General features: G+C 41.9%; 1 protein-coding gene across 7 annotated transcripts in view; it reads left to right on the forward strand.

Moving 5' to 3' along the window:
• PPP2R2B (protein phosphatase 2 regulatory subunit Bbeta) overlaps positions 1-21,219 on the forward strand; it is a 495,801-nt gene that overhangs the window by 384,723 nt on the left and 89,859 nt on the right. For all 7 annotated transcript variants that reach the window (XM_003782069.2, XM_003782072.2, XM_003782073.2 and 4 more), the window contains 3 exons: positions 2,295-2,392; positions 5,568-5,733; positions 11,581-11,693. In XM_003782069.2, coding sequence (XP_003782117.1) covers positions 2,295-2,392; positions 5,568-5,733; positions 11,581-11,693 — 377 coding nt within the window. The remainder of the gene's footprint in view (positions 1-2,294; positions 2,393-5,567; positions 5,734-11,580; positions 11,694-21,219) is intronic.

Raw genomic sequence — 21,219 nt, forward strand, 5'->3', positions numbered from 1 at the left:
AAGTGGGGTCTCACTCTAGCTCTGGTTGGTCTTGAATTTATCAGCTCAGGCTATCTGCCCACCTTGGCCTCCCAGAGTGCTTGGATTATAGACGTGAGCCACCGATCCCGGCCGAGATTAATTTTTTTTAAATTCTCATCTCATGGCATGAAAAAAATTATTAGTTGTCAATATATAAAATTTAAGAGATTTTTGCATGAAAGTCTGATTTCCAGCTTAAAAAGGATAAGAACATCAAGCAACAGATGCAATATTTCATGGTTGGCTTATGCTGAATAGTCACTTGGCCCTTAAAAAAGTGGTCCCCTACCTCTTTGGCTCCAGGGACTAGATTCATGGAAGACAATTTTTTAATGGACTGGGGCCAGGGGTAGTTTTAGGATGATTCAAGCTCATTACATTTCTTGTGCACTTTATTTCTATTATTATCACCTTGTAATATAATGAAATAATTATACAACTCATCATGACGCAGAATCAGTGGGAGCCCTGAACTTGTTTTCCTGCAATTAGACAGTTCTATCTGGGGATGATGGGGAGATAGTGACACTCAATGTAACTCACTGAGAGGGTTTTGATATAAGTCTGCAAGTGATTGTTTTATTATAGTCTCTGTGCAGTCAAACCTCTCTACTAATGAGAATTTGTATCTGTAGCTGCATCACTGCCACAGTTCCACCTCAGATCATCAGGCATCAGAGTCTCACAAGGAGGGTGCAACCTAGATCCCTCCCATGCACAGTTTAGGGTAGGTTGGAGCTTCTATGAGAGAACCTAGGGCTGCTGCTCATCTGAAAGGAGGCGGAGCTCAGGGCGGTGATGCAAGCAATGGGGCGTGGCTATAAATGCAGACGAAGCATCTCTTGTTTGCCCACTACTCACTTCCTGCTGTGTAGTGGGGCTTCTATCAGGACATGGACTGGTACCAGTCTGCAGCCCAGGGGTTGGGAGCCTTGGGTTACACAGCCTTAAAAGAGGACACAAGCTTTATCTATATCGCTTTGTGTCCACTAATGCTTTGAATTTGCTATCTTTTCTAAGAAACCAAAAGAAGAAATGGAGACTTGTTCAAGTGTGCCTACCTTGGAAGTCACTAAGACTGATGGCTTACTTTTATTTACTTATTGATTTTTTTTTACTTGTGCGCAAAGACTGTCTATAAGGAGTATTTTTATATATGGAAAAGGACAGTTATCTGTGAAGTGAAGAGTTTTATGCTACTTACCTAAATAAATCAGGCATACAAAGAAAATCCTGAGACAATGACATAAAAGTAAGATGAGATTTGAGTTACTCGGGGGTAATTGCCTTAATTTGCCACCTCACTGTTTCCCCCTTTGCTTTCCTTACATAGACATAATCTTCAGAATGTTCCTCTGTCAAAGGCCATAGTCATAATTCCCCTGCCTCTTTTTTTTTTTTTTTAAACTCATTTGCACTCTTGGTAGCAATTGTTGGAGCCCTGCAGGGGAATAATTGTGGGGGAATTAACCTCTGACATTTTTCTAAAAATAGCTCTAATAAATCCAATCATAGGTAATTTACCTGTCCGTGTTCCTCTGGGGGTAACCAGCATCGAAGAAAGACTTGGCAGGCTGGCATTCCTTCAGCAATTATCTGTGATCTGAGTTCCCGGTGCCTGTACATTTTCTCTGATTCGAAATACAGGGTACAAATTGCCCTCACCCTTCTGACCTCATGACCCTGTTTTCTCAGCACCCTTTTCCTGGGGTTGAAATAAGGTGTACTCTTCCAGAAGGATGTGCTGGGCTCACAAAAAAAGGGAAGAGCCTTGGCCAAGCTGAGCATTTGTGAGATCCTTCCTTGGATCTTTGATTGGCAAAGTCTTCCCAGTGATTTCTTTGTGCTGTTCTTTCTTCATTTTCGTTGTCTGAGCATCAAGCATTCTAACCCGAATAGCCACACTGAAGCCTGTTTGGGAAAATTTCCTGGTGTAAAGGCTACGAGAGGGTCAAAGGTCTGGGGTTGGTAGAAATTATCAAAGGAAACAGCCATTTTTGTCTAACCTAAAACAAAAGGGTGTGAATGGGCTTTTCCCTTTTGTTCTCTCCAGATGTTCTAGGAGGCCACCGTGCAGTGTGGGCATCTAGGAAATTGACTTTCCCAAGTGCCACTTCTAGTAGCATTTAAAAAACAGAACATAAAATCCTTGTAAATTCCACTGCAGAGACAAAGCCCTAAGCCCTTAAACGCACAGAAAAGCATGTCTATTATCTATTCTTTCCAAGTTAAGTGTGCAGTTACTTAAATTGCCTTTGTCTTCTTCTTTGCAGCTGACATTATCTCTACGGTAGAATTCAACCACACGGGAGAATTACTAGCGACAGGGGACAAGGGGGGTCGGGTTGTAATATTTCAACGAGAGCAGGAGGTAAGTGGCAGTGAATGCAAAATGCCCATTTTCTTCTCTTTTTAAAGGCGGCCTCCTACTGTTCCTTAATCCTCCTGCGTCCCCCTTAACCTTGCTGCTTTGCTGGCAAACTAAAAACTGCCAAAAAGTCATTAACATCAACAGTTCCACAGTCGGGCTCTTACAAGTACCTTAAAAGAGAGCCTTTTCTGGGCTTGGCCATATCTTTCTGAGCCCGGGATGTTACACATTCAAACTGACCTCACTTCTTGTCTGACCTGCAACATTCCATGGGTGCTTGTTGAGCCCAACGCCTCCTTTTTGAGTGGGATTTGTCCCTGCGCTATTGAAATGAAGGCTCCTTGATTTCAGGTGCTGCCAGAATACGTAGGAGGAAAAAAATTAGCTTATTTGTCAGCGGATATGAAAAGGACAACTGGGGTCACTAGAGAAGAAAACGATAGTCCACCCCACCAAAGGGAGTGAAATTCTCCAAACCCACATCTGAGCAAAGCACAGGACATGCACACGACTGTCAGTGACACGGGGGTCCCTGGAGCTGAGTGCTGTATACAGGACTACTTCTGAGCAGGAGTTCTCACTTTCGGTGAATCTCAAAAAGCCCATTTCTTCCTGAGACTTGGGTTCCACTAGGACTTGTTTCTCTTTTTCATATTAAATGGAGTTTTTTGGTATCTGCTTCTGTTTTGTCAAAATGGAGTTATGGCCCAATTTGATTTCCTTGGCGTCCCCTAGCATGGTCTTGGAGCTTCCAGCAGGCCAGTCTGCATGCTAGCAACTCCCCCCATCTGCCACTGCCTGTCTCTGAGATTAACCCAGCACTCAGGAAGCACGAGGGAGGCCCAATAGAAGAGGAAGGTTTCACAAGAGACTTCCCTAGCAATTTAAAGCCTGCTTTGTGCCTCAAAGCCATTTGCATTACACCTCCCCTTAAAAAAGAAAAGCTTCATTTAGAGGTGATATATTTGGTAATTGCACATTATTTGCAATTAATTTCTATAAGGGCATCATAATCCCTCGGGGTTCTGTATAAATTCAAGTGTTCAGCATTAAATCAGGCACCCAGCCTATTCCATTGGCCCTGGAAACCTGAAAATGTGGTTGGCAAGTAGGAACTAATAGCTCTTCGTGACCTGGAATTTTTCCTGCTTTTCCAGAGCTGCCTAGTGCTAATTGGTCTGGCACATACTACACACACTTGACAGTCTGATTTGGATGGTAGCAAATCAACACTCTTATAAAATTACCGTTAAGGTGGACTGGCTCGCTCTGCAAATAAGCAGAATCATACCAACGATATCAGCATTTAAAGTCCTTTGAAAACTGATTTTTAAACCTTCTTCTCCAATTTTTTTTTTTAAAGCCCAATTAGGTTCACAGTGATGATAAGGAACCGGAGGCGATATTTAGCATAAATCACCCAAGGCAGCGTGTTGCCAGTAATATTCCGTTCCACATTTCCCGTTAGTTATTTATAGGTTTCACCTATTTTAATTTACTGAACTATTTGGGAAGCCTGAATCATTAGTAGAATGATGGGGAACACATTTTCCAAAGCAGGGTGGTTTTGTTCAATACAAAACTACGAATCGATGAGGATAAAGAACATGCAATGAAGTGTTTAGCTTTGTGACAAGTCTTGGGACTAAAATGAACAGTAAACCTGAGAAACAAAGCCTTTGACTTGTGTGGATGAACCTCACGAGTAAATTATCCAGAGACACCCCCAGAGGGTTTGCATAAATACACTTCACACCCAGGGATCAGCCCTGTCACCTGTCAATAAATAGAGATTTGAGTTTGAATGTTCTCTAGAAATATAAATTTTTAAGTTGAAGCTTTTATTAAGATTCAAGCTTCTATAACAATTGGGTAATAAGACCCAGATTTGACTTTTTGGGCACAGTTTTTCAAAGCCTAAATCTTCAAGCTCTTAAAGTCGCTGCAGTGAAACCCACCATCCTTCCTTCACCTTCAGCCTCCTTTTCAGGTTCCGCCCCGTTTTCTGTCTCTTGCCCCTTTCTGCAGACCCCCGTCCTTGTGTTTCATTATCTCTTCACTTATTTAGTCCCTATGGTTTGCTTTTTCCATAATCAGTGCTGGGAGAAAGCCAGAGGTAAAGTATCATTCCCGGAACCACACAGGTGGCATCTCTGAGCTTCTGCCCGCTTTGTTGTCCATGTTGGGGAAAAAATGTGGGGGTATAAAGGGGTGAGTTCTGATCCCCAAATCTGCTCCCTGTGAGCTTTGTAGATTCAAAGAAGTCATTTAGTGTTTCGGAGCCTCCCTTGTTTGTTTCCGTGCCTTGCCTACTTCTCAGACATTCTGCAAGGACTGGTGAGATCATAAAAGACCAGTGAAAGTTGCTGGTGCTGCAACTTTGTACTCTTTGTAAAAGCAAATTGAGCAACTATTGGGATGCAAAAAGAAAATAGTAGAACTGGCAGTGCCCGTCGCTCAGTGGGTAGGGTGCCGAGGCTGGCAGTTTGAACTGGCCAGGGCCAGCTAAAACAACAATGAAAACTTCAACTAAAAAAAAACAGTCGGGTGTTGTGGTGGACACCTGTAGTCCCAGCTACTTGGGAGGCTGAGGCAAGAGAAATGCTTAAGCCCAAGAATTTGAGGTAGCTGTGAGCTATGATGCCACGACATACTACCCAGGGTGACAGCTTGAGACTCTGTCTCAAAAAAGAAAGAAAGAAAGAAAGAAAGAAAGAAAGAAGGAAAATATTAGAATTTCTGTTTATATTGATTTTAAAATTATGTCCTATTTTAACTTTTATTTCTATGTATGTGTTATAATGTATACCATATAGTAGTGTAGAAGTTTATTTAATAATTTCTAAATATACATATATATAATTCATATACATTAGAGGTTCCAGTATTGGCCAACAGGGGTGCATGATGAAAAGCTTTGAAGGCCACTGAGCTAAAGTAGAGGCTGTCATGATCCTGCCCTCATCCCACCTCTAAGACTCTGCCCCCATCCCCATAAGAAAGGTAATGGGGGAGGCACCTATGGCTCAAAGGAGTAGGACGCTGGCCCCATATGCCGGAGGTGGAGGGTTCAAACCTGGCCCTGGCCAAAAACTGCAACAAAAACAAACAGAATTGATGAGTTACAGTTGGCTTCTGGGATTTAAACTTTCATGTATTTTTTCCTTTCCTACAGAGTAAAAATCAGGTTCATCGTAGGGGTGAATACAATGTTTACAGCACATTCCAGAGCCATGAACCTGAGTTCGATTACCTGAAGAGTTTAGAAATAGAAGAAAAAATCAACAAAATAAGATGGCTCCCCCAGCAGAATGCAGCTTACTTTCTTCTGTCTACTAATGGTACGTGGAGTTGACCTGTCCTACGTGGTATTTGCAGAGATATAGTCAGCCAAACTACATATTTCAATCTCTTTTGGCCTCAGTTTTTATTTGTACCTTGTGGGCTATTGAAAAACTTAGGAACAATATTTTCAAGATGCTTAGCAGAGTACCTGGCACACACAGAGTAGGCCCTCAGTAAATAGTAACTATTCCTTTTTAAAAATATCAAATTTATGACCCAGTTGTATGAGACCTGTTATCTGCAGTTTTCAACGAAGGCAGATTATTTGCAGGTGTTTTTGGAATGTGACTTCCTGTCTTAAGATTCACTGAATGTTATTCTGGGAATGTATTTCAGGAAACTCAACATGCTGTCTCTGTGAGTTTGGCATATTGAATAGACATTATTAATCCCTGAATATATTTTAGGGTCTGGAAAGCTGTGACTGTCTGGCAAATGAAATTGTAAGACAGGAGCACAAGTCAGGAAGAGATAGGGACTTTATCAAAGAACGGATTGAGAAATGGTTTCTTTCTCCATACTCTTCTTATATCATTTTCTGGAGAAGGTAGAGTTGATATAAATAGAGAGAGAGGATTTGGAGAGTTAAAGAGAGAGACAAAGCACATATTCACTGGTTAAGTCTTTCTACAATGCAAATTCTACACTTAATCTGGAATAAAGTCGTACATTAAAGGTTGCTAATTGAATAGCACAACAATTAAGAGGATTAGTATATAAAAATTAAACACCCTCTCCAAAGCAAACAAGCTAGAGAGTGATTCATTTCTTCTTGCTGAGGAGTCTAGGAGGAGTATACATTTAAATATAAATTAAGAAGCAAAAGGATTTGCTTTTTACCTACACCCAGCATTTTTTTTTAAAAAAAGGAAATGCTCATATGTCAAGTGATAAAAACACAGTGAGTATAATGTGATCAAATATATATGAATATTTTTAAAGACTAGAGAGAAACACGCCATGTGGTTCATCATGTTTAATTTTTGGTGATGCATTATAGCTGACTTGCAAAGTTTCCCTTTTGTCATTTTGATTGTCTAAGTTTTTATAATGAGACTTTTATTAATCTTACGGAAAAAAAGTTTTTTAATACATATGAACCCCAAGTGGCAATCCCTTAAACATTAAACCGGTGTACAACCCTTAAAAATGATAATTTTGAAATAGCCAGTTTAGGATTATCTGAGCATACCTCGTCTCAACATGACCAGATCTCCACTCATCTGTTTTTGCAGATTTCAAGAAATTTGCTTCTTTCTCATAACTATATTTATTGTTCTGTTTACCTTTTTACAGCCATGATTTCTTGGAAGCTAAACCACATGAATTTGTTTAAATTTCTCCCATTTTAATTTTGCTATTTAAGTTTTACTAAAAGGCTCTGCAGATTCAACACAACTCAGAATAAAAGAAACTTCCGATGATTCGACTTGATTATTCCCGGCAGCAGTAAAGTGTTGGGTTATCTTCTGTAGCTAGCTTACTTTACATTATGAAATTTAGCCTATTGGTTATGGCAATGAAATTCAAGAACTTATTAACTACTTTGAGGGGAGGGTAGTGGGAAAGAAAGAAGAGAAATGCAATGAAGATTAATTATATAGCATAATGTTCTGTTAATTGAGTTTTTAAATAGTTTTTTGATTAACAAGGATATTATCTTCCCATTTGGGATGCTATTTTATATGCCAACAGCATCTCAAAATGATTCTTATAAAAGAAAATTCCCATTTTCTTTTTTTATGCGACTTTTTTTTTTTAATACTAATATTGAAGCGGCAGATCCCCCTTAGGCCAAATAGGTTAACATGCAAAAATTAATGGAAGACAATTGGAATTACTGTACAAAAGAGAAAATGAAGATGGATGATAAGATTGTGTTTAAAAGCTGCCACAAGTGATGATAAACTACTCAGAGAACCAGCCAGAAGAAAGACAAAGTCATTACTCATAGTAACAGCCACATGTTCCTTTAACTTTTTTATCCACAAAGCTTTAAGATACCGAGTCAAGAAATACTGTGTGATAATAAAGTCAAGAATGACTCCAGGCAACCCGACCATGGGGAATTGGATTGAATTCACCACCAATTATCTTTTTATAACAAAATGTGCTTATCTCATTATAGTTGGGAACAATTTTTACTTCCTGCTAGAATATATTTTCAACCTTACAATTTCAACCTTCTGATTTTTAATGAGAAATAAAACCAATGTTCACTTGTGAATTTAGATCTTCAAGTTACTTGCCGTATGAAAGTATATTATTTTACCTAGTTTTTTGCCTGAACACCTATGATGGGAGGGGAAGATATACTGAATTTGTTTCTTTGTTTATGTTTTGGTTTGGGCTATAAATAGTATGTATTTATAATAAAAATGTTTTTAAATATAGAAAAACAAAATGAAGATAATAAAATTGTTCCCATCCACAGAGGACCACACTGTTAATGTCTTTTATTTTTTCATTTTTATTTTTATTTTTATTTTCAGTTTTGGCCAGAGCCAGGCTTAAACCTGCCACCCTGGGTATATGGGGCCGGCGCCCTACTCCTTGAGCCACAGGCGCTGCCCCATTGTTAATGTCTTTTAAAGAAGAAATCAAGGAAACATGGGCACATGTTTATTTCTTAATAGAAATATGGTATATTCTACAAACTCTTTGTGACTGGATTTTTTATTCAATAATATAATACTTAAGAACAGGAATATCCTCCTAATTGTTAAATATTATTCTTCTAAAATACCATACTATTTTTGATGACTGTAGAGTAGTCATTTGTATGATTCTCCTATAGATTTTAGTAAGGCTCCTACTATTAGGCCTTTAATTGATAATTCATTCTCCTAATCATAAATTATACATACTAGAACATATAGTATATATAATATCCCTATAAACATATTTATAGGAATAGATGTTGATATAGGTAAATATGATTAGGCTAAATGCATATTATCAACTATGCATAGCATATTATGTTTATTGAAAATAGTTATATAATTGTATATGCAAATAGAATGAAGAATGTACATAAAATTTTCATAATAATTATCTCTGTTGAGTGGAATTAAGGAAAATTTTCTTTTTACTATTACATTTTTTAAAATTACAATTGCATGGACCATGTGTATAATTTTTTAAAAAAGGAAATAGAATGGAAAAACACAAAACGTATACATGCAATATTATTATAGGTTTTGTGTTCCCCAAAAATTGCATAGAGAAAATACCATAGGGATTTATGCAAAATATTGACAGTGATTATCCCTAACTGGTGAGATCATAGGTAATTGTTATTCTTTATGTTTACCCATGATTTCTCCATTCCTCTGTGTAACAATTTGTCATGCATGATAAGAACAACATAAGATAAAAATCACAGGCAAATAGGATGAGTTACATTCCAAAGCCAAGCGTCAGAAAATATTTAGTGTTAAAATTTACTGGCTCTGGGTTGTCCTAAGCCACAGCTGACCAGGAGCGAATCACGTGACTGTATAAACGTGGCCTGCTTCTGGTTTTCACTCTCTCAAGCAGCTCACTGTGCAGAGGGCATCTCTTCGCCCTAGCACAAGCCTGGGTAAGCGCACAGTTCAGAGTGCACAGATCACACACTTAATATCCTTGCCGGTCATGCCTATTGGCATGTGACTCCCAGATGGGACAACATAGGAACATATCTCTTAAAGCAGCCACCTCACTGCGGAAGGTGGTGCCTTAAGATCTCTGAGAATAAGATCACCATGAACTGGATTAAGACCTCTGAGAATAAGGCATTTGTTTCTGCCAACTTTGAGGGGAGCCATACTGTGATCCACATCTCCTGCTTACAAGATCGACCCTTCCAAAGGGAGATGGGAGAGGGGAGCCAGGTGAGGAGAAATGGAGGAATGAGATGAAAGGGAAAAAGAGGGAAAAAAAACTAATAAAGGCAGGTGGGGGCCTTTCTCTGCTGACAATATTACAGAGAAGAAATAGGATGTGCTGACATCATCGTGGGATGAACTAAAGCTGTCAGAGCAACATGTTATTATGGCAGAATAGCTGCCCAATTTGCTAATTCTAATAAAAGCTGCCATTTGTGGACCATTATTAGAAGCCTAAGAGTGTGTTAAACACTCTACACGCTGTGATTCGTTTAATCCTCCTAAGAGCCAAGAAGAAGACACTGTTTTTCACAAAGTAAAGAAACTGAGGAACAAAAAACTATTTTTATTTGTAAGGTTGAACTATGTGTGATATACTGAGAAATTATTTATTGTTTATCTAAAACTGAAATTTAACCGAGTGTTCTGTAGTTTTTCTGCTCAATCTGGCAATCCTATTTGTTTGTCGCCCAGGAACACTAGTTCTGTGCCTACTGCCTGGGAATCCTAGCCCTTGTCCACATGGCTGGCTAGAGTTGGAGTGGGGATTGGGCCCAAGGGTGTCCGATTCTTAAGCCTACCTTGTGCAGGACAGAGGAAGACACAGGGAAGGCAACCAAATCCCTACCTTCCAAAAGAGAAGTTAAGTGTAAATAATCAGCGAGGGATCTGAGAAGGAAGGCTTACAAGGCGTGCTAGCCACAGACATAGTTTGTTTGGCCCAAATACATTTCCATAAAAATATAATTGAAAGCCTGCAGGTGGGGTATTCTCTCTGTAGCTCCTCAGAACTCTGAAGCCCCATTCATTTATCCCCCTGGCCTGCCTGACACCTGTAGGCGTGGACCTTCTCGCCTCTCTTAACTCTATGAAAAATGACAGACGTCATCAAGTGCTGGGGCAGCACAAAGGTGAGAAAGGTAATTTCTAGCTGGAGACCACAGAGACAATAAAGAGAAAGGAGTATCATTTGGATAAATCATCTCACCATTTTTTATTTCATTGAATATTGCTAGAAATAAAATACACCCTATGTAGATGAGATTTGTTTATTCATCCAACTCTTATTTAGCGAACATCCATTGCATCCCAGGCACTGCTCCAGGTGCTGGAGTTATAGTGATGAACAAGATGGTATTCCCACTTCAACAATTTTACATGCTAGTGAGATACAGATAATAAAAACGACCAGCTGATTGTTGGGTAGTGAAAAGTACTATGACGAAAAATAAAGCAAGAGAAAGGGGATAGAGAATGTGGTGAGGATAGCACTTCTTCTGTAGATTTTTTGTAAGCCTCTGTGAGGGTGGGTCACGAACAGCAAGAGCAAAGTGAGTTATGTGAAAAAAAAGAGAAGGACTTTCCTAGCAGTGGGCACAGCAAGTGCAAAGGCCCTGAGGCAGGAGTGGGCTTACTGTGCAGGAGGAGCAGTAAGGAAGCCATGTGGCAGGAGAACCATGAGCAAGGAGGAGGGGTGGACAGAGAGATCAGAAAGGTTGAGAGCAGAGAGAGGGCTGGGCAGGAGAGCCTTCCAAACATGGCAAGGACAGCATTGTAGTAAGCTGGAATGCCAAAAACAGAAATAATGGAACTACCGTCCAGAGTTGTCTTAATAATTAAATCAATATCCCATGTAAAGTACTAACATAGTAAGCTCTACGTATGTGACTACTATTATTATACAATATTCCATAAATACTTTTTACTGAATGAACTAAATTAATGCATAAGGTATATATTTAAGAGCACATTGTCAGGGAAAACCTTTCATCTCAGCACAATATATGTTTTGTTTTGAAACATGAGCTCTGCCTTCAGATGACATGGGATTTACATACTACCGCCCTTTATGTGAGTTAATTTCTCTAGCAGTTATTTCCATCATTATTTCACCTCTCCCCACCATCCCTAGAAATGCTCCTTTGCAAGCTTGCTTTCTCTGGAACTCTGACTTCCTCTTGTTGCCCTCCCTAGATAAAACTGTGAAGCTATGGAAAGTCAGCGAGCGAGATAAGAGGCCAGAAGGCTACAATCTAAAAGATGAAGAGGGCCGGCTCCGGGATCCTGCCACCATCACAACCCTGCGGGTGAGCACAAAGGGCTGCTCTGGCCACCTGGGTCACGGGAGGGTCTCCTAAGGTGGCCACATGCTGGCTACCGCTGTAGGTCGCAACTGTGATGTGCATGTGAGGGAGTGTGGGCAGAGAGTCCAGCCACCCCAGTCTCTGGTGGCAGGTGGAGAAGCGGGAACGATGATGCCAGGTTCCAATGACTACACATCCATGGTTTTCCTTTTGTCTAAGGATGTGCCCACGTGGCCCTTGCCACACATTGCTTTATTCTTAGCCTCAGTCCACATTATCTAAAGTGTCTTTAAAAAGCCAGATGGAAAGTTATAGTTTTGTGGTTTGGAATACAAGCTTTAGAATGTAATGAGCCTGGGTTCAAATTCTGCCACTTACCAGAATCTCACATAGTCACTTGACCTTTTTGAGCTTTTGTCAACACAAGTTATTTTTAGTTTCTCTGTCTGCATTATGGTGAGCATAATACCTACTGCTCATGGACTTATGTGAATAAAATGCAAGCAGGCTGGAACCCCTTCCTCTGTGGCGGGGCCTCCATACTGATCTCTGCTCTTAGTCTGAGTAGCTTCCTTCATGCTCTCCCAAAATGCGTGGTCTGAAAGGGAAAGAGGATTGGCAAAACTAATATATGAACGATTATGACACTAAATAGAGGAAGATAAATGCAATGAGAGAGTGTCAGGGAGTTGCACTTTCATCAGAGGAGGGAGAAATTACATTTGGTTCTGGCGGCCAGGAAAGGCCTCATAGGGAGGTAGTGTTAAAATGGATTGTGGCCAGCAGACTTAGAAGACTCTCTAGACGTGGGGTAGTGTGGTTTAGGATGTATGATGAGTTTGGTTCTGAACATGTTGAATACGAGGCACATGTTGGGACCAGCCCTTGCCCCAAGGGACTTTTCAACGCCTGTAAGATTTCAGTTGCCAGCTGCACTGCAGGCAACCAAAAACTGAGGTGACAGTGAAGTGTTTGGGGGGAAAAGAGGTTCTCATCCTAGGTTTAAAAGGAGAAATGAGAATTAGATGGTCAGTGTGTGCCTGATCAGCTCACCTGTTTATTTATTCATTAATTCACTTACTTGTTCTTCGGTTGATGAACTGATGCTTTTTGAACACAGACTCTTTGCCGGTCAGTGCTCGGCTGGCAGTGTTCACGCAGCATTAACAGGCACACAGCCTTCAGCAGGGCGCTGTCTGAGTCATGACCTCCGGCTGCTGTTACCTCTCGTTAGCCTGGAGAGCTATCCAGCAAGCTCCCCTCATCAGATGGGGTGGGAAAGGCGTGACCCAGCCTCAGTGCTCTAACTGTGCAGTGGTTTTGGAGACTGAAGAGTAGAGCGTGAAGAGGATGAACATTGAGTCAGTCTGGCCCGGGTTAGAATTCTGGCTCCATTGCTTTTCTGGCTGGTGCCCTTGGGTCTATCACAGTCATGCATCACTTAATGATGGGGGATATTCTGAGAAATCCATCCTTTGGTGATCTCATTGCCGGGCAAACATCATAGAGTGCATTTACCCAAGCCTAGACAGCAAAGCCTACTACTCATGGAGGCTGTGTGGGGTAGTGTGTCGCTCCCAGGCTGCAAAGTTCTAGCAGCGGTGTCCACCCTGCGGCAGGCAGGCCCCATGCGGATTATTTGAGAACCGTTTTGCTTACCTGCAATGTCGGATATCATGAGATGTATGCACAGACCTTTCCTTATGCTCATCAGCCTGCCTCCGTGTTTGTGCACCTAATGTGTGCACTGAAACAACTCGTATTGCTTCCATTGTACAGCAGAGGAAGAAAACGTTGGCCACCCCAGCATCACAGTTTCCTACAAAATACTGTAGGCATTTGTGACATGATAGTATCTATGTATGTAAACAGAAAAAGATACATAAAAATCTTACGGGACCACCGTCATCGATGGGGCCCATCCCTACGCAGTGCATCACTGTATCTGACTGAACGCCTTGTGCCTCCAAGGTCTCATCTGAATAACAGGGATGACAGTAGTCCCCACTTCTGGGACTGTTGGGAGGATTCTGTAAGATACTGTGTGTAGGAAAGAGATGAGCCTGTGGAGGGCCTGGCGCCCGGGAAGCAGTGAGTGACGTTAGTTCCCTGCTGTTGTTTTAGTGTTGTGTCATCATCATAATCATCACGGCTGTTAATACCCCCTACTGAGAGCACGCTTAGATGCATGAGAAAATTCATATTCTCTTACTTTTTATGCTGTTGTATTAATTCCTCAAAGCATTCACTGTGTGCTTGCCACACAGGTATACAACAGGAATAAGACTGTTTTCACCCCTGGGATGTTGAAATCCTGGGGGGAAAACAAATGGATTAAGTGCCTCTGAATAGTTCAGACCATGAACTGCCACCCAGACTTTCCTTTGCCCTTGTTTGCTACATGGATGGAGGTTTTTATATGCCAGCCGTAGCCTGCACTATAGAGCTCTGTTGTCTGTGGCATCCTGTGGAGTTTCATAGATCTGTCTCAGCCCCGTGGAGAATTCCATCCCTCTGACAAAGAGGAGAGAAGACCTATTTAGGTTTCCATGAGAGCAGAGATCCTCCCCGTGGCAAGACAGTGACGTCAGTGAGGTGAACCTCGTAAAACATAGGAGGTGGTCCTGAGGTGTGGCTGTGGGTTGGAAAATCTCAGTTGTGGTCCTTGCTTTCTTATGAACCATCTATGTGCCTTCGGCTGATAAATCACATTTCTTCCCTCCATGTTTAGTTTCTAAACTACCAAACAGAGGACCAGGAAATGCAGGATCTGGAGACCCGTGTCCGCTGTGGGGGTGGTTCAGAGGAATCTGCATTTGTAGTACCTGCCCCTGGTGGTTGAGACAAAAGAGTCTGGTCACTGGATGGACTCTGTCATCCCTAAAGTCCCTTGGAACTGTCATTTTTAGGAGCCTCTGTTATTTTTCATTTATTGAACTGTGATTGTACCAATTTGGGAGACATATTTGCCATATAATTATAAATACCATCTTGATGTCACCCCCCCTCCCTTCTTAGGCTTTCAAATATCCAGCGTCTCAGAGTGAACATCCACATCCCAGCATGCTTTTGATGCAAATACTTTTTGAGCCCAGTATTTGGGGGGACAGAAGACCACAAAACCTTAAAGACTATAGATTCTAAACAATGACTCCAAACGGAGAACAAGCTGACGTGGTATTAATCCCAGGCTGTAATTTACCAACATGCTCTGCTCTTGACATTTGCATTGCCAGCAATTGTGTCTTTTTTTCCTTTCCCATCCTGTGATTACCTCTTACTCACTTTCATAGCTCCCAGTTCTATGTGGGTCTTGAGAGTGAGGATGTTTAATAACACCCGACAGCTAATTAATCCTCACTGTGCAATGAATCTGTTCTCTTTCAGTGCTGAGAAGCTCAGCTTTTCAAATCAAGAATGTGGATTTTTTCTTCATAGAGGATAGCCTTTCCAATCCAATCACTTGTTATCCAGTGAGCCTATGGGAAGCACGTCTATGAGAACCATATCCCCCACTGAATGTCATAATATTCAAAGCAATAATCATGATGATAATTCAATAATACCACCTTATTATTAAAATTTTAAAATATCATTTATGTCACAAAGTGTTTCACCTAATCCCTTGATTCATCTTAAGGACAGCCAATGAGAAGGTCTGGATAGGTATTTGTACGTAGTGAAAATGCTAGTATCAAGGATTCATTGATCACCTGCCGTATCCCATGCACCATGCTATACTATCTGTATTAGCGACCTCTAGAGGTGTAGTTCACTATAAAAATGCCCAATAGGTAAAGTAACAGGCCCGAGATGATGTAGGGCTTAGAATAAAACCTTGATCTACTTTGCTGAGACCTTACACCTGATGAAGGCTCAGAGAGGCAAAGTGATTTGCCCAGTGTCCTTCAACTGGTTACTCCAGGGCTGGTACTGAAAACCAAGAGCAATGGCTCTTAAATTTAAACACATACATGTGGGCATCTGAAATGGTTGTCTTCCTAATTAGTGCCACGGTTATTCCAGGTCAGGGGATCTCTCTTTCTTACACAAACAGCCTCAATCTTAAATTATTACACACACACACACACACACACACACACACATTGAGTTTCCAGATCCCTGACCTCAGCATCAAGAAACAAATACTATAGGGTCTTACGCAGTTCCACTTAACAAGATCCACCACACTTTTCTTTCTCAGCCCCCCAATACTCCAGGGTACCAGGCCCTCAGAGCCCTTCCACACAGCTAGAACTCATTGTCCAAGTGACTTAATCAGCCTGGGATGGAGCTGGGTGGTGGGAAATCACACTTGGCTATTTCTCCCTGCAGGATGAGCCTGAAGGTATTATTATCCTCATTAAGATCACCTGCCAGTGCCCTGGGGATGTAAGCCAGGTGAAAATTTGTTTTTTTCACCTGTTATAAATATAAAAGCCTAAGCTGTGAGCTCCCAATCTATGACTTGTCATAATCTCCCCCCAAAATGAAAGAGATTTAGTGAGTTCAAGTTTTGTAATGGATTTTATTCAAGTATGCCTTACAACTAGTAGAAATAATAATAGTAACCAGTTTATTGAGTGTGCCAGGGGCTAGATTTTATAACTGTGTGACCTTGGATGAGACACCTGGCCCCTCAGAGACTCAGCCAGCACTTTTTTTACACCATTTAGTCTTCATGATAGCTAGTGGGTTATAGTCTAGTTATATTAGGTTCTATTATTCTCTCCAGATCTTCTGAAGCCACAGCCCCTCACTTCATTTCAGTTTCTGCTCAAGTGTCACCCATCAGAGAGGCTTTCCTAGAATATCCTGTGGAAAGTAGCACACTTACATCTTCCCATTCACCCCGTGCCCTTGCCCTACCCTTTTGTTCTTAGTTCCTGTCATTGCCTGAATATATCATTTGTTCATTGTTTGCCTCCCTTTCACCTCCAGTAAAACATAAGCTCGGTGTAAGCAGAGACTCTGTTTGGTTCTCTCTAGGAGCTCCTGCCAACAATGCATAGCATGAGGTAGGCACTCAGCAAATATTTATCAGGGGAATGAATCACACAGAAACGGAAATGAGTTTTAGAAGAGGCAAGAGGTTTTCCCAAAATCTCATCTGACTCCAAATCTGATGTTTTCTGTTCCTGTTCTCTACAATTTGTCCTTTCTAAGAAAATATTATTTCCTGACCACAGGGTCGGAGTGTGTCATTACTGTTTTGTGCCTCTTGAAATTCTTTTTTTTTTTTTTTTTTTTGAGATAGAGTCTTGGCTTAGCGCCCATAGCACAGTCATTATAGCACCAGCCACAGCCACATGCACCAAGGCTGGTGGGTTCGAGCCTGGCCCTGGCCTGCTAAACAACAGTGACAACTGCAACAAAAAAAATAACTGGGCATTGTGGCAGGTGCCTATATTCCCAGCTACTTGGGAGGCTCAGGCAAGAGAATTGCTTAAGCCCAAGAGTTGGAGTTTGCTGTCAGCTATGATGCCACAGCACTCTATAAAGAGTGACATAATAAGACTCTGTCTCAAAAAAAAGACAAGGTTCTCAAGCTATCGCCCTGGGTAGAGTGGTGCAGTGGTGTCACAGCTCACAGCAACCTCAAACTCTTGGGCTTAAGTGATTCCCTTGTCTCAGCCTCCCAAGTAGCTGGGACTACAGGCACCTGCCACAACGCCCAGCTATTTTTTTTGTTGTTGTAGTTGTCATTGTTGCTTTAGCTGGCCCAGGCCTGGTTGGAACCTGCCAGCCTCAGTGTACGTGGCCCCTACCCACGGGAGCCTCCTGCTCTCAGAATTCTTTCTTAACATAGAAGCTTGATTTTGACAGAGTCTAAGGTGAGGGGTAAAGACCACAAAGGCTTTGTTTCCACAGGGGGGTGCGCTAAGGATAAAGAGGAAAGATCAAATGACATCATGATTTTACACGTGCATCTCCTGCTGGTGACTGCTTCTGTCTTCCTCAGAGGACACATGCACTATGGTGACTCTCCAGAACTAACCTTTTTCGATTTAAAATGACCCCATGGTTTATAAATCCCATTGGTGGCAATTTGGATATCCCTCATACATATTCTAGAAAATCTAGAAATTGGCATCGATATTTACCAGCTCTGACTCCTGAAAAGGGAATTTATGAGGATGGCTGTTAACAGGTCACAAGGTTAGGCATGTTGAATAAAAAGACTAGCTAGTTTTCCCAAAAAAGAGACCCTTTGAGTGAAACAACCATTTTAACTAGCTGGTCTGTTTTCTAGAGAGCTAGTTAAACAGACCACTGGTTAAAGTTTACTAATAATAGCAACTACATTTATTCAGCCCTTCTTACTAACAGGCTTGGCACTGAGCAGTTTGATGTGCATTTTATAACTCTTTATCATAATCGTGTTACTTGGGCATTCCACCCATTTTAGAGATGTATAAACAGAGGCTCAGAGTGTAAGCACTGGCCCAAGGCCTCAAAGCCAAAAAATGGAGCCCAGGTCTGTCTGATCCCAGGGCTTTAGTTTATTACCATCATGCAAGATATAGGGGTGTCCAACCGGTGGCCCATGGGCTGTGTGCAGATTATTTGAGGACTGTTTTTCTTTTTTTTTGAGACAGAGCCTCAAGCTGTCCCCCTGGGTAGAGTGCCATGGCATCATGCTCACAGCAACCTCCAACTCCTGGGCTCAAGCAAGTCTCCTGCCTCCGCCTCCCAAGTAGCTGGGACCACAGGCGCCCGCCACAATGCCCGGCTATTTTTTGGTTGCAGCCATCATTGTTGTTTGGCGGGTCCGGGCTGGGGATTCGAACCTGCCACCTTAGGTGTACGTGGCTGGCGCCTTAGCCAGTTGAGCTATAGGCGCCGAGCCAGGACTATTTTTCTTATCTATGATATTGGATATTACAAGAAGTATGCACAGACCTTTTCTTTTGCTCACCTGCTTTCATTAGTGTTTGTGTATTTAATGTGTGGCCCAAGACAACTCTTATTCTTCCAATGTATGACAGAAAAACAAAAAGGTTAGATGCCCCTGGTGGCCTGGTCCTTGATTTAGGCAACAGTGAGGATGGTAGCATGTAGCACATTGGGCTCCTTATTGAGTGCCTACCAGGTGCCAGGCACTATACTAAGCACATACTACAAAACAGGACTTATAAAAATGAATGGAATAGGCCAGGCACAGTGGCTCACCCCTGTAATCGTAGCACTTGGGAGGCTGGGGCAGGTGGATTGCCTGAGATCCCGGGTTCGAGACCAGCCTGAGCCCGAGCGAGACCTTATCTCGAAAAACAGCCGGGTGTTGTGGCAGGTGCCTGTAGTCCCAGCTACTCAGGATGCTGAGGCAAGAAAATCACTGGAACTCAAGAGTTTGAGGTTGCTGTGAGCTATGACATCACAGCATTCTACCAAGGGCAACAAAGTAAGACTCTGTCTCAAAAAAAAAAAAAAGAAAGAAAGAAAGAAAGACACTGTGTCCTCCAGGAACAAGGAGGAGACAAGTTGCAAGTGGCTATAATATGAAATTAATTTAAGCAGTGGTTCTCAAATGACTGTGCCTCCTGGGCCCCAGGGTGCTTTTCAGAACACCGTTGCCAGCCTCATCACTAGGGATTCTAGTTGAGAAGGTCTGAGTTGAATTCCAAGAAATGGCATCTTTCATAAGACCCCTCCCAGAAAATGCCCACATGATTCTGCTGCAGGTGGTCCCTGGACCACACTTTGAGAAATACAGGATGAGGCTAAGTGTCTGAGAAGAGTATAGAAGATTGCCATGGCAGCTTAGAAGAAGCATAAAAGGGAGGCGATGGAGGGTCAGTAAGGAGTTTTCAAGATGCGTCTGGCAGAACAGACAGGCTCTCATGCTGGGTGTCTTACGAGACAGGAAAACACACATTGCTGTTTTCTTCTTTCTGGTGTAGCCGTGATTACCCCGTTTGTTTTTATTTTATTTTATTTATTTATTTTTTGAGACAGAGTCTCACTATGTCGCCCTTGGTAGAGTGCTGTGGTGTCACAGCTCACAGCAACCTCAAACTCTTGGGCTTAAGCGATTCTCTTGCCTCAGCCTCCCAAGTAGCTGGGACTACAGGCGTCTACCACAATGCCTGGCTATTTTTCTGTTGCAGTTGTCATTGTTGCTTAGCTGGCCCAGGCTGGGTTTGAACCCACCAGCCTCAGTGTACATGGCCGGGGCCGTAACCACTGTGCTACGGGGGTGCTGAGCCTATTACCCCGTTTATAAGAGAGGAATGATCAAAGCTCTGAGAAACCAGGTATTTCATCCAGGGCCACACAGCTGGAAAGGGGCAGAACTGGGAATAAGGCATTTTCTGTCAGTCCACAGCCCTCAGCTGTCTTGCTGCCTCTGTGCTACCACACGGTGACACTCACTCGGGGAGGATGGGTAACCCCAGGCCAGTTTCATGGCAAATTATTGGTTAAGTCAGTATCAGCCTTCAGTGCCCTGGGTTTTAATTTTGGGTTTATACTTTGATAACTGATCACTCTTAGGACACAGACACAGCCTTCCTCTAACCATTTTTTTTAATGTTTTTAGACTTCATTGTGTGATTTATTGCTGTTCTGGGGCTTCAGATCCAATCCTCTCATGGTTTTATCTTCCCTTTCTTTATATTTGTTGCAAATAACAATGGAGTGTTTAGCTACTGCAGTGAAAAATCAATCAAGCCTATTCCATATTCACAGGCTTGCAATGGCACTGACAGCCTCTGGATTAGATTAACTTTGTGAATGTGTCACTCCGGTGTGGGTAATTTCTCAGCCTCCGCTCCGTCTTCTCCCTCCTGCGACGCCGGGTGGATATTGAGATCTCTCATTGATTGACTGCCCCCAAAGTGAATGCTGGCATGTGATGTGTGTAACTCAGCGGGATGCACATACTCTCTGTTTATGAAAATAAATAATAATTTCTGTTATCATTATTGATTGCCATCATTATCTGATTGTATCTGTCTGTGTCATGGGGTTTTAGTTATGAGATCAGAAAATGCTTTACAAAAATTCGGGCACTCCCCTCACCAGCAAGCCTCTATGTTTTAGCATGTTTCGCCTTTTTTGGGGGGGGAGGTGGTGAAGATTGTGGGTGTTCTGCTTTTTGGCTAATTTCTTTAGCTGATGTTCAGAGATGTGATGGTGGTTGTATACAATGCTAGCCAGAGGAACTAGTTCAATTGAAACTAAAATTACAGCTATTCTAAAAACATTTTGCATACATTGGCTAATTTAATCTTCAAGATAAATGTATAAAGTGGCTTTGATCTTGTCTTATTTTCAAGGCGTGGTACCTAAAGCCAGAGAGATTAAGAAATTTGCCTAAAGTCCCATAGCTAGTAAGTGGTAGTGCTTGGACTTGAATTCATGTCTCTGATTCTAAAACCCATGCTGCTGTCCTGCCTCTTGTATTAAAATAGAAAATCCAGTATCTGTATCTGAATATTCAACATAAGCCAAAATGTATGCGGGTAAAGCAGGCGGACAGAGAGCATCTTGTCAAGGAAACTGGTCCCTTGGGTGAAGGTGGGCTTTC

This window comes from Otolemur garnettii, unplaced genomic scaffold (assembly GCF_000181295.1).
Source record: "Otolemur garnettii isolate 467f Iridium unplaced genomic scaffold, OtoGar3 scaffold00003, whole genome shotgun sequence".
Lineage (NCBI taxonomy): Eukaryota > Metazoa > Chordata > Mammalia > Primates > Galagidae > Otolemur > Otolemur garnettii.